This window comes from Anser anser, assembly GCF_964211835.1.
Source record: "Anser anser genome assembly, chromosome: 13".
NCBI lineage: Eukaryota > Metazoa > Chordata > Aves > Anseriformes > Anatidae > Anser > Anser anser.
Window position 1 is genome coordinate 20,862,993 of NC_139734.1, and position 14,717 is coordinate 20,877,709.

General features: G+C 36.5%; 1 protein-coding gene across 28 annotated transcripts in view; it reads right to left on the reverse strand.

Moving 5' to 3' along the window:
- Positions 1-14,717, reverse strand: part of ZNF711 (zinc finger protein 711) — a 41,651-nt gene that overhangs the window by 11,373 nt on the left and 15,561 nt on the right. For 4 of the 28 annotated variants that reach the window (XM_083797629.1, XM_083797637.1, XM_083797612.1 and 1 more), the window contains exons 5-11: positions 11,884-12,042; positions 11,005-11,151; positions 10,263-10,400; positions 8,827-8,874; positions 8,114-8,257; positions 3,999-7,647; positions 108-3,340 (exon numbers count right to left, since the gene is read on the reverse strand). In XM_083797629.1, the coding sequence (XP_083653755.1) occupies positions 6,470-7,647; positions 8,114-8,257; positions 8,827-8,874; positions 10,263-10,400; positions 11,005-11,151; positions 11,884-12,042 (1,814 nt within the window). In that variant the 3' untranslated portion in view covers positions 108-3,340; positions 3,999-6,469. The remainder of the gene's footprint in view (positions 1-107; positions 3,341-3,998; positions 7,648-8,113; positions 8,258-8,826; positions 8,875-10,262; positions 10,401-11,004; positions 11,152-11,883; positions 12,043-14,717) is intronic. The other 24 variants (XM_083797631.1, XM_083797626.1, XM_083797630.1 and 21 more) reach the window with 22 other exon arrangements.

Consider the following 14,717-nt stretch of genomic DNA (forward strand, 5'->3'; position numbering starts at 1 on the left):
CCTTTGGTGACCCAAACCACCAAAAGAAAAAAACATTTTTTTAATGCTATCATAGTGATGGGTGCAGTTATCCCAATAAAAAGAGACAAATCAACTTTCTTACTTACTGTGGTCTTTGCCATGATTGCAGCTGGGCTTGACTGGCTGGAAGCATTATACAAACAGTTCCAAAGAAAGAAGCTGTGAACAGCAGAACCATCAGTTATTAATGGACGTACTTTACACTCTTCTCAGTGTATTTACTAATCTTTCTAGCAAATAATATTAAACCGTTTCTTTAGCTCCGTATGACTTCAGACTGTGTAATAGCATAAGCAAAGTAATAAACGCCCTTAAAAGACAGGAAAAAGTACAGGCTCTGAATACAGTCAGAGCTGGTTGGGCATCGCAATTTGATGACAAATGCCATGATTAGCAAGTGAACTGTCTCCCATATACAACTGGCATTAAGACAAATCTGAAAACACCCTAATTGTTCCCTACGCTAGTGGCTAACAGCCTATTTTAAAAAAAAGCCTAGTTCACTAACCAGGAAAGTCAGATGTCAATATTGTATTGTGTAGCAAGGATCAGCTGCCCTAAGGCTTATGAGACTATTTTAAAACCTCCCTATACAGCACGTGCTACAGCACTGATTGCTGTAACAACTCCCAGAAAACACGAAGCAATAGATACGTGTCGAAAAGCTGAGCTAGACTAGAAGATAAAGCATAGTGGCCATTTGGAGCTGGTTTTGTTTTAAAACCAGACTTACATAAAAAGCAAAATTTTTATTATTATAAAAATACAAGGTATTTGCTGAAGTCTAATCCGCTGCCTCTCTTCCATTGAACAGAAACTAACTGACCTAACATTTCTTCTGGAGTTTACAGCAACGCGCTTTTCTCACTCGTCTCTGTACATTCTAGTTAATGCTCAAACTACAAACAGTATACTTCAGAAAATTTTTCACCTCAATTTCAGGTATATCCACTGTTATTTCTACATTTTTACAGAAGCAAATTAGAAAAATCAAAGACAGCATTTACTTCATGTATTTACAGCAACGAACGTACTGCCCCGTTAAATTATCAACAGCATTAACCCTCACTGCCTGAAGTGATGTGACAGCATACAATTTCTTGTTCTTACATTGAAAGGTAGGAGAAAAAAAGCTGTCTTCTGGTTTCTGTTACTGTTTTTTCCACCCAACTATGTAATGCGGAATGGTTTCTTCTGCCTCAGCTGTGAAACAAAAGCCAAACACAGGCCTGGTTTAAAAGTTAATGACACCTCTAGCATTCTGCCTGAAAAGTCAACATAGGCTTTGAATACTACATCAAGGTAACATACCTTTACCTTGACCTTTACCTTGAGACTACGCTGCTGGTGTTCTTCCATATTCTCGCTCTCTCAATTTCATTACCTTTAATTGTGGTTATTTGAAACCTGAAGAAAAACAATACAGATGATGAATCAGACATGAATTAATTTCAACTGTTTCCGCCTTTTAGTTCTTTGTCTGTCGTTCAAAGAAATGCAGTAAACAACTCTGACACTCAGAGCAACCCTTCCACATGTACTGAAACCTGCTGCTTGCTCAAGCGAACATGACGTGTTTGTACATCACGCACATCACCGCAGGAAGCAAGCACAGGAGAAATCCATACACAGTCGAGAACAGCTGAACTACCTCGGTGTTGTGCTCCCAGGCGGCAAACAGCTTTACAGCACAGGTCACCTTTCCTACTCATCGTCTTTTGGGTGGCATCCTACCACAAATGCTTGGAAAGGTACTTCCTCCTATTTGTTAGTGTCCCTGCACAGGAGATTTGCAACAATTTGAAAAGCACAAACCTTTCCTCTTTTCAAAACAGCTCACAGCCCTTACTGAAAACATGGCAAAAGGCAAGACATAGGTGAACTTCAATAAGGAAAGGATGTATGCACGAAGATGATCATGTCTGCTGAAGACTACCTCTAAAAGAGCAGAGACTGTGCAACCTGACAGCAGCGATGGGAGACTTCATTCAGGGTTTGCAGGAGAAGTAAGAGTATGATACCACCAACTCTACCGTTGAATGAAACATTTAGTCACAAGACTTACAAAGCTTACAGGTGGCAGTGTCTCTCCTTCACTCACTTCCTGCCACCACTTAGAAACTCATCTGCTTTGAAAATGAATAGGCAGGGCCTGTCTGCACTGCGTCCCATCCTAAGGTTGTATCGGTCTGGGTAAACGGAAGGCGGTTTGCTGCCAGCTCAGGGGAGGGAGCCAGTCAGGGCAGAGTTACAGACTACGCAGAGCAGGGATCTGCAGAGGTACTGAGATAGAAGAATTTTACTGTGATTTGACACAATGCATTTTTAAAATCATGACACCTCCACGGTAAAAGTAACACAGCCATCACAAGTTCTCTTAAATATTTACTGGGAAAGCACACCAAGAAGAATTTAGGAACTGCCTCAAGCTGCTGAGGATTCAGGTGGATTTTTCTTCTTACATTTTAGGTAAAAGCTTATGCTGAGGAGACCAATCAACCACTAGTTCTAATACAGAAATAATACTGGGGAAGTATTATTTAATAATGAGGAAACATGGGTGTAAGGAAGTGGGCAGTAGGGGAGGCTCTACCTGAGTCCTACCTTCTGTTGGGAGAATACCTACACAAATAATATATAAAAATACCCTACATTACTCAAACAACATGCACGAAATAGGAGCACTGTATATACTACCACTTCCTCTCAGGTTTCTCCTTATCCAGCTTCTGCATTCCTTTATTTTCCCTAAACCCAGCTTCTAAATCTCTTCCTCCACAGCCCCAACATCACATCAGCAACACACTGCATACGCTTGGTTTTGGTGATTCCTTCTTCTTTCCATCCACCACAACTTTTTCTTTTTTTAAACTACCAAAGCCCTCCTAATAACTCCAACACCCCTTCTTTGCCTATTCCCCATCTAACTTGGAAAGACAATTACAAGAAGCTTCAACATCTGCAGCTACGAAGACAACAGTTCTAGAAGAAGCAGAAGCATTGATGGGGATTTCAAACTACAGAAAAATACCCAAGTCCAGGCTCAGTCATCAACATCTACCTAACCAGCACTGGACAGAACCAGCAAAGGGCCAAGCAGAAGCATACACTCTCCTAGTGACATTAGCTACTGAATTCTAAAACCACTGCTCAAGCAAAAAGTCTGACAATTATTTTTTGACACTGTTTAAAGTCCAACAACATATGGATAGCAATACATTAACCTTAATGCTGTGTGAGTTATTTTTCTCTCTTCAACAGACCTTGTCCCCACAATGTTTCTTCCCAGTTAGGTTTCACTGTCCATTTCACTGTTCCACTGCCAAGAGAAGAAACAAACAATTAATATAAAGAAAAAATATTCAAAATTCTAAAGCAATAGGCCAACCAAATGAAAGTGGCGACTTGTCTTGAGACTTCATATTGGAAAAGGCTGCCTATAACCATCATGTTAAACTTAACTCAGCTTCTCCATCTAGCTGTCACAAAGAGCAGGGCTCATACACAGGAGATGGTACTAGCCTGCACCTTTCTTCAAGTCCTCCTTACTTCCCCATATTTGTACTTTAGCTGATAATAACCAACTAAAGCTGTAGCTTTTCCAACCACTATTTCCTCCCTTCCATCTTGAAAAACATATTCCTCACAGATTTTCATGTTCCAGGAAGGTATGTTGGAAGAAACACTACTGTTATCCTCAAACATACGCTGCAAATGAATGTTAATACAGTTCACTACTGAATACCAAGCACGAATAGTAAGAGCTATCAAAATATGATTTGAATGTAATGCTCACAGGCATTATGTCTACATTTCTATCACCATCTAAAATGCTGGCTTTCCAGAAGCTCAATTTCTTTTGTATGTAGCCCCCATGGGCTGTTCTGTACCACATGAACTGTGATGGGTCCTTAAGCAATGAGGACTGAGCGCTTTTACAAGGTTTGCTAAAGATGATGTTAGAAATACTTAAGTACCTGGTTATTCTCTCCATCCTTAAGCTGGAAAAATGAGCCAGCACGGATCTGTGCTTGGTCACAGAGTCAGAACGATCATCTTCAGTCTGCTATGAAGAATCTCCTTCCGTCTACGCATTCAATATAATTTTCAGGAATAAAACATTAAAATTATCAACAAAACACAAGGTCAATTTCTAAGACTTTTTGAACGCTACTGCCTCCTCCTCCTCCTCTGAATGCTGGACATACAAAAGAAAGTATTATAAACAAACCAGATTAATAAATTCACAATGTCTGCATAATTTCTACTTGTTATTACAAACCTAAGACTTCACTGGTTAAAAGCCCGTTGGAAATCCTTGAGTAAGAGTTCATTTAACACTGCACTCTTTTCTTAAAGTTTTAAATTACTGATGTCATACTTCAAGTATTCTAAAATGAAGAAAATTAAGACACTATTTTTAGCATTTTGCTGACTGTTCTTATTACACAGTTAAGGCAATACCTACCTGTCTTTTCCCAAAATACAAGAAATCTAACGTTCTCTTCACTTAAAAGAAAGAATTTCAAAGGCATGTCAGTATCACATTTGATAATTATTTTAGAAATAAACTTAAATTACATTACACCTGTAACTTTAAAGGGTCAGTTAAAACCCCAATATTCCCCCCTCAGTAGTCTGATAAACATACCTCAAGTAAGCCCTTAACTTGAGATGTTACTGCATTTTAAATTAGGGAATAATAATGTAATTAAAATGTTAGGCAAATTTCCACAGAATGAGACTTTCCTAAATCACCATGAATGAAAAGTAAACTCCAAAAAATTTGGAGTGCAAGAGATGCGTTTTATTGTATGCCCGTTACGATGAGTAACACATTTAGAAATAATAATCCCACATAACAGTGACAATCTTATTTTACAGCGTGTACATCATTTTTTACAGCCACATAAAACACATATTTTTCTAAGAGATTTCCCAAATTTAACTTTCTGAAGTTTAGAAATATAAAAAAAAAATTTTCTCAAGGAACTGATTCTCATCTGGTGCAAAAACAAAATATGAACATTATCTGAAACACAAAGCCACAATATAGCATGAAGTTACAATTTATCATGTGAACAGCTGTGTGCAAACATGAAGCAACTAAAAAGAGTAAAAAATACACATTATATGCGTAACATTTATGAACAGGTTTTTCATTAAATAGCCCTAGACCAGCTTGTTATATTAAGCGCCATTTGATTTGCAGCATGCTAACACAAAGCATTGTTTAAAGGGATGCATATTTTAAATGTATACACTGTAAACTGAAGATCCACCTCCAAACTCTAGTGGCAGCATATTTCTCTGGTTAAATACTGCATATATACTTTCTTACAGATTGAAAATGCATGTTTATAGCACAGTATAGATTTTTTTTTAAGAATTGATTAAAAGGTGCAATTTTATGTTTATACTGAAAATTTCATATTAGGAGGTAGGACAGTAATAGTCATACCTGTTAAGAACACTGCCCTACACAACTTCTAAGTACTCTGAATTTTAATTAAAAAAAAAGTAAACTATAATTTTTTCAATTTTCTCTTTATTATTTTGAGATCTGAAGGTATTGAGAAAAAATTAGTGTTGAGTCACAACACTATCAGCTGCATCCATTTTATCCTTAAAAAAAAAGTCAAAGTTAATTTTGTTATGTGCCATACTGAACAACATTCAACTGTAGTTTCAGATAAAAAAGGGAAATTATATACATACACATCTTTAACCCTAGCACCAGAACACCACCTCTGAGATCATAACATAATGCTATATTTTAAACATCATATCCTGCAATAAAATAGGTTAGCAGCTTTGAAAACCTTTAACAAATTACGTGTTGGACCTAACTAATAAAGGAAACGAAAAAGTTTCCCAATGAAATGTGTCTTTTTTTTTTTTTTAGGAAAAAAAAAAGAGGGACAACTCCTAAATCTCACCATTTCTAGAATATAATTTCCAGGCACAATTTAAAAACGTTATGATCAAGTGACTGACTAATACTCTTCTTTCAAAACTGCACAAGAAGCTAGACTCAGTTGCCTCAGCAAACAATTTGTAAATAACCCCACCATATATCTGAACTGTTTTCATATTGGAGACAAATGCTCTTACTGACAAAATGGATAACACAATCATCTTTTTGTCTTCTATAGCTTAACAATGTGTAATACTATTAATTTGAAGACATTCATCCATCTTTCTGCAAATTTAAGACATTCATCCATCTTTCTGCATTCCATAGTGCTCTTCAGGTTCTGATAAGCAACAATCATAGGGCTATGAGATCCCCTGTCAACCCTAATACTTTTAAGACTTTTAATACAAAGAATGTAAAGTTATGATTTAATATCAAGCTTTGAAACCAGGAGAAACAGTTCATGAGATTTTTTTTTTCCCCAATTAGCATATCACAGTTTCTAAATTGCTTCCTTCTTGACATCATATATTACATTATGGCCTCTTTGTGGTGCCTCATTATATGCTGATTTTTTTCTGATGGTCTACGGAACCCCTTTTTGCAATACTCACACCTATGTGGATAGTCTTTTGTGTGTATTGATATTACATGCCGTTTAAAGCCTGATGCATCCGTAGTGCTATATTCACAATACTGGCACTGATAAACTTTTCTTCCACTGTGGGTCTTCATGTGCTTCTTAAGTTCATTTTGCAGCCTAAATCCTCTTTTACATCTTTTGCATTTAAAAGGCAGGTCCTTGGTGTGAACTGAGAGGATATGCCCACTCAGTACAAAAGGATCTGATGTTTTAAAGTCACAGTGTCTACACTGATGTATCTTTTTACCTTTATGGGTTTCACTATGCTTTTTGAGCTCAGATGGACGATGAAAGCCTTTTTCACATACCTCACATTTGTGGGGAAAATCCTTTGTATGAACTGAAATAATGTGTCGCTTCAGGTCACTTGAATTGGTGCTCTTATGGTCACAATGTGGACACTGATGAGTCTTATGCCCTTGAAATAATTCTGTGTGCTGCTGCAGTTCTTTTTCATCTGTAAAAGCCTGGGGACAGTGCTCACACTTAAATGGCAAATCAGTCCCGTGTTTGGTTTTGATGTGAGTTTTCAGATTGGACTGATCAGCACATCTGAAGACACAGTGCTGACACTGGTATGGCTTTTCCCCAGTGTGGGTCCTCATGTGCTTTTTCAGCTCTGATGGATGACGGAATCCTTTCCCACACTCCACACAAACATGAGGGAAGTTCTTACTGTGAACTGCAAGTAGATGTCTATTGAGTAGTCCCTGCTCTGCAGATTCATAGTCACAATATTTGCACTTGTGCAGTTTAGGCTCCTTGTCCCTCAGTATTAGCTTATTAGAACTCAATGGGCTTGCTTCTCTGTATCTTCTCGTATATTCTGTAAACTCATGGGTTTTATCAACTTTATTTATAAGTTTATGGCTTTCCAGATGATTGTGGAAACTTACTTTTTTGTTAGTTGTAAAGTCACAGTCTGTACACTGGTATTTCTTCTTAATCATATGATCTGGATGATTCTTCATATGCCTTTTCAAGAATCCTCTGGATTTAAATTTTTTCCCACATATATGACAAGGGTAAACTGTTAAGGGCTGTCCATCAGGACCTATTATAACAGCTGTTTTTAAACAAACAAAAACAAGTTATGAAGGAAACAAATTCATGGATTAAGAAGTTTAAAATCAGCCAACTGCTGTTCAGATTCATGCACTTACGCTTGCAGCAGACAGAGTTCAGTAGTTTAAAAACAACCAATCCACAGCACCTACTGTTTATATATTTTGTTTTAGAAACTGCTCAAATAGGTAAGTGGTATCAGATGTACAGTGAGTATATCCACGATTACTTTTTAATAGCTTGCAAAGTTCAACTGAATTACATCAGCCCAAAGCATACTGACTTCAATAGCAGAAATTCCACATTTTCTATGCACAGAATTGGAGGGGGGAAGGACACAGGAAATCTGCAAATCACCTTTTATATTTTTTAATTCTGCACCAGTTTGGGGAAAAATAAAAATAAAAAGGAATAGTAACGGAGTAAGTACCACTCCATGAGAATACACATAACCATACAGTGTTTACCTGTTTGCCATTGCCTGGCCTCTCCTCTCCTCCTTTTCTTGTTTTTTTGTTTTAGCACTCTATTAGTGCTAATGCTATCACAAATCTGCAGGTATTGTGTTGCATTACCGTTTTTGTTTTCTAATCGTGTATCCAAGTTATTCCCTAGAAACAAAAATTAAACACCATAAAAAACCTTAAACAACTTTTTTCTTTGGGACTGATGACTGGAATTGCACAGCAACATATCTACTACTTTTAAAAACAAGTATCACCCATTCCTCTACAATGAACATATACAAAAAATAGAGTGCCAGTATAAAGCACTACCTTTGTTGTTGGCAAAAGAACATATTTCTTTAAACATTGATTCATTCTCAGATATATTCCTTGATACCTCATACTTCTCAAGACATTAATTCTTACAAGTTATGCTGGTTGTTTCCTTTTATCTAACTTGAACTTACTTCTCACCAACCGCATTCTCTGTTCTGACTACAAAACTGTATATAAAACCCAAGTTGCAGATCCTCCCATCTTCCCCACCCACTCTGAAGGCCAACAACACATCTAAAATTGTTTTCGTTTCTAAATACTAGAGAAGGACTACTCCTTCAACATATACTTCACGGACAATTTTTGCACTCACTGATCAGGAGAACTATGACACAAACATACATATTTTTAAAAGCCTAAGTTTTAGAGTTCTACACAGCACATTTGCACGTTCTTACCTGCCGCTTGACCATCTTCATATCTTCTGGGTAGTCGTCTTTCATCTCCTGCAGAAAATGGTATTTTAGTCATTACAAATTAAAGTTCTTTTTAAAGATGACGGCTTTGAAAATCTGAGAATGAGAGAAAACCAACTTAACTAAAAAGTAACAGCTCTATCTGTCCAAAGTGAGATGTGCAGTTCACATCAGTTCAATATTTCATAATTATGCGCACCAAGAAATAAAAATCACATCTTTGTCAGTAGTCAATATCCACGGAAATTGTGTTTGCATGCTTACCATGCTGTCTTTTCTGCTTCTCACTGTTAATAAGCTCGTTCTGAAAACTTTCAACCTTATAAATAACCTTGGATACCAATCCAGAAATGAGGATACCCAAAATCCACAATTTGTTTTTGAGATGAAAGTACTTTATCTTTCCAGAGTAGAACTAGGCAGATAGTAAGACTTCTGCCTTATCAGCCATTCAGCACTCATCTATATGAGACACTACGAAGTTCTACCAGATGGAGAAGTAACACTTTAAGAGTATGTTCCTCATTTTGGATTGAAAGTGTTTACTGCTAAGTGACAAGGCTTTGTGGTTCAAAACCACTTCATCAGCCCAACTAGTGATCCTGATCTGATACCATCTTAATATACGTTTAATATGCCAAAATCCTGGAAAAAATAAGTATGAAATCAGAGAATGTTCAGAATTTGTCATGTCCTGATAAGATACTTCTACAATTTAAAACATTGTTGCAGAAAACAAATTTTATTTTTTCTTTCATAATTTAAAGGAATAACAGGTTTAAAACATGCTGTATAAAATGAAGTCATCAGGAACAGCTTCACACATCTCTTCCTACTACTTTTGAAGTTATTCTCCCTCCCTCCTAGCTAATGTAAAATACTTAAACCTATTCTTGCTTTTTAAGATCTTCAACAGCTGACTTCAGCCAGCAAAAGCCCACAAATTCTGTACATCTGAGATGGTAATTAGAACACGAGTACCAAAATCCTCCAAACGGCTTTCCTTTCTACTTCGTAAGACTCAACGTATAGCAACCCATTCATTATATTCAAGACAACCAACTACTTAAGTAATCTGACAACTGTTTGACAAGCCAGCATTGAGAAAATAAAATAAAAAATAATTAAAAAAAAACACCAAAAAAACACCACTGTAAAAATGGGATCATTTTCTTTGTATCTGAACTGCAAAAAGCCAAGGACCTTATGCGTAAAAGGTTGCAAATTATGTGGAAAATAATTTTTCACAGCATTATATCAACTCCACTAACTGACACTGCTAATAGATCAGAAGGAGCTGTTTCCAAACCCCTAAGGAAAGGTGAAAGATTATGACAATTGCACAGAGATTCTGGAAGCTAGATTGGGGAAAAAAATAATGCAAGGGATTTTCAGAAAATAAGTATACTGACTCCTACCGTAAGCAGCAGCCCAAGCAACAGGGACAAAAGTTTTATTCACACCAGAGTCTTCAAGCTGTGTGTCTGGAAGTGATGTAGCTTCTTCCTCACCTACAATAACTTCCATATAAACTTCATCTGCTATTTCAGCACAGCCTGGATTAAAGGAGAATAATATATCTTAAATTTCACTCTGCTCATCCTTGATTGTCTTTCATTTAATTTGCTCTCACTCTGATTGATACCCATTATAAATTACTTTTTCTTCCTTTGGCATTTAGAACCACCCCTTCTCTTAGGGGATCATTGTTTATTCAGACATTCCTTAAAGAGAGAAAACACGTATCAATAAAAATAAATACAAAATAAATACCAATATAAATTCAAAATTAGAAAATTATAAACTTGTAACTGATGACATTTATTTGCCACTTTGCCAGAAAGCTGATTAAACAAGGTAATGCACAATAGGAAAACAGAAAAATGAGAAATTTGACTAACCTCATTAACTTCATCCACGGACATGTTAAATTTAATATAAATAATGAAATGATTGCATACAGTATGCACAAAGTGCATTTTATCCACATCACTTTAAAATAATTATAGCCTGCTCTTTATTTTTAGGGAAGATGAGCTTAGTTTTCTACTACTTCAGGCTGAAGAATCCTTCAGAAAAATTAAAAAAGTCCTTGAGAATGATGCTTATATTGTTGTACAAAACAGCATGAGAAACAAAAATGTTTCTTATTATGCTTACTAATATCTTCATCTTCCTGAGAAGAGTCCTTAACAGCCATGTAAACCATTTTTTCTCGCTGCATTCTACCAACACCGCCTTGTTCAATTACTCCAGCTACTGAATGTCCATTGTGAAAATCACTCTCTGTGACAATTTCTGTTCCACCTTTAACAAAAAAAGTTAAACACATTAAGTGAATGGAAACAAAACCACTTTCAAGATTAATTTCAGATTGAAGGTTTTTTTTTTTATTTACAATAAAACTATTTTATAAAACTCCAATTAAATGTTTTTGCGTCCATGTCTGTCGTTAAGAATGGTAATCGGAAGCAGTGAGAGTGCCACACAAGAATGTCCCTGCTGTAAATTAGCTTTCAGCCATAAGAAATTTTGGTTCTTCCTGCTGCTGCATTAGCAGTCTGTTCCTCAAGACTGGCAACCTATCCCCAGAGGAAGGAACCATACTTTAAGACCAGGCCCTGACAACCATGTAGGAAATGGCAGATGAAACAGATGTTACAACAGGTAAGGGATGTTAACATGCTACTTCTGTATGCTAGATCCTTTCCCCATAGCCTTCAGAAGCACACAGTCTTCACAACCTTTCTTATACTTTAAAGAAATGAAGGACCAAATACTAAAATTGCGGGAACCTTACAGAAAAAAACACTGGCCTTCAACAGATACTATCCATTCAAAATGGGACAGCAAAATATGTAGTTACTTTGTTGACCTGAACCTGAAAATAACACCTGCAGCATTAATAGTATATGAGCAATCTCCACAAATGTCAACACTCTGTAGACCATTGTGATCAGTGTATTACATGAAATTAACAAACAGGAAGACCACAAAACACTTTTTTACTACTGGAAAAATACAGAATTCAAAAGGTACCTATTTCGACATCATCTTCAGCTTCAGCTTTAAATATGTACACTTTGATGACTTCTGAACCAAACCCATCATCTTTAGCAACTTCATCATTTGCCACCTCGGTACTGATTTTCAAGGGAGCGCTTCCTATATGATCCAATTTTTCTCCAACATCATCCACTGTAAAGATAAGAGAATAACAATGAGGCTCAAATACATTTTTTAAAAGTCACAGTAATCAGTAGCATCATTTTCTCCACTACTATCTCCATGCATAATAAAGTTTTTTTGCCATATATGGACTTCACAAAATAGTTCATCTTAAGGTACGTGAAAGAGATTCCAAAATTTCAGTACTCATTTTTTTGTTGCAACTCTGTAAACATTTAATGAATTACAGAGTTAAGAACACTAGAGAGTTTGTTGTCACAGTGTTTTTTCTGAAACTATCACACTCAGAAAGCAAAAATGTATGAGATAGTAAAATTAAACATACATATCCAAAAATGTTAAAAACAAGCCCAGAATTGCCTGTTACAGTCTAAGAGTTCCAAGAAGCTTCTTCCCTACTCTAAAATACTGGTGACCAACACTTAGTAGTAGATACTCTTATCACGAGTGATGACTCCTGCCTACATTTCCAGTGACAGAAGTGTGCATCAAAAATTTGACTACCTCTTCACCCTAAACGAAATTTCACCCTAACTTCACCCTAAACTTCACCCTAACGATTTTATTCATGTTAGCACCTGAAAACATAAAAATTTACAAAGACTACTGTGTAATATATAGCCAATTAAAAGATGAGGTGAAAATAAATCCAAATAATACAATCTGAAATAGGCTTCTTGTTCCTTATGTATCCGTCTTACTCTGATGCATTTATTTGGTCTACATTTTCAAAATACTCATTTTTTCAACAAAAATACATTCAAACCATTAGAAGTTTACAAGGAAAACTATTTTGGTAAAAAAGGTACGCACACAGGTATCTGTTTATACAGATATATATCCCGAATTGCTAACACAGAGGCCGCTGAACCAAGCACCTTTCTGACGCAGGTACTGACAACGCTCCTCTCAGTGGCTAACAGTGGCTTCTCTGCAGATGGCCAAGCCAAGCCTCAGTAACACACAGGGAACGCACTCTCTAAACGGAAGAATCCCACAGAATGTAAATAAAACCTGAACTGAACACAGTTCATGGACTGCAATTTATTGCATATGTAACACCAAAGTATGTGCACACAAGGTTAAAAACCAATCTTGTATTAATATTTAAGTGACAGCAGTGTTTCATGAGTAAGGCCTGAGCCTGCTCAACGGGGCCGCTGAGGTTACTGAGGGAGGGGTGGCTTACCCTGGGATGGCTGCGGTGGTTCCCAATCCCCCTCTAAGTTTCCTGCTCCCCGTGCAGCAACGACTGCTCTTGAAGAGCTGCTTTTAACTACCTCAGACTACAGCCTGGCACACCGAGGTACAAGTTTAAGCTTTTCTTAAAACTCCAGGCATTCACGTGAGGCCGTTCAGAACCTGCTAGAAAAAGAGCAGATGCCTTTCCTGCAGCAGGGCTGGAATCCACCACAGCAATCCCAAACTAAGCTCTTCCCACACACAGACAGGATTCCAGAGATACACCTATCCCAGCAGATATCCACCATTTTTCACCTACACACTGAGGAACCTTATTTCAGAAATCTTGGACTGCATCAGAAGAGAACAGAAGTTACTGAGAACAGAACTAGATATGAAGTAAGTAATATTTAATTTTAGAACCTCCAAAAATTAAATCACACGTTTCGAAAAAAATTGAAGGGAATGCAAAAAAGTCCTATGGTTGATCTGTTTCTCTTTGTGAGCAACAGTTTAACTGAATAGCCAAAAAGAATCAAACTCGGATCAGGGGAAATAGATAAAAATTTCCTCTAGAAAAAAGTTTTTAGAATGGTTTTAATTAAAAACCATATCTCTATTAAAATTAATGCCAGCAACATCAATACCTTGATCTGTTCAAATCTGACACGCAGTACATTACTTTCAAATTACCTTGCAGAGCAATATAAGAGTACCAACACCACAAGCAAGCAAGCCACAACTTATCCAAATTCTTCAATATGATACACACGTTTAATTTTAGCACAATGGATGGTCCCACTGCATACACGAGTCTTTAAAGCATCAAAGATAACTAATAACACATGGCAGGAGCGATTATATATATATGTGTGTAGCTGTATGACTAGATATGCTGCCAAAACACAGAAAGAAAAGTGAAAGGCTGGGTGGAAGAAATCACTAACTGTATGCTGTTACTCTAACTGCAGAATTGGCAGGTGGTACCAGAGTTATTTTCAAATCTGTAACTCAAGCAACATCAACTTTTTCTAAACTGCAAAATTTTATAAACATATTATCAATTTAACACAGAAAATAAGTATTTCAGTACTGGAAGCAGTACAGCAACTTCCTACTGAACAGTGGAGCAATCACTTATATGTGATAATGTTTCCTTCACAGACAAATTTCCCAACAATTTAACTAATGTTGTATGACAGTGACTGGACACCACTGTGTTATCTGGTGAAATAGTATAAGAATAAACACAGAATTTTAGATTAGTTGCCTTACCAGGACATCAATACCAATTCAATAAAGATTACATAGAGAAAAAAAGAGGAATTTTTCAGTTTTTAAACAAGAATAAATATTTTCAGCCTAAAATTTAAAGTAAAATACATGAATATAGTATGTACGCTCAAATGCTGTATTTTACCATTTCAAGTAAAGCCCTCAAATTTGTAATGCCTTTTAAAAACAAAACAACAACAACAACAAAACAGTAAAAACCCAGTAAA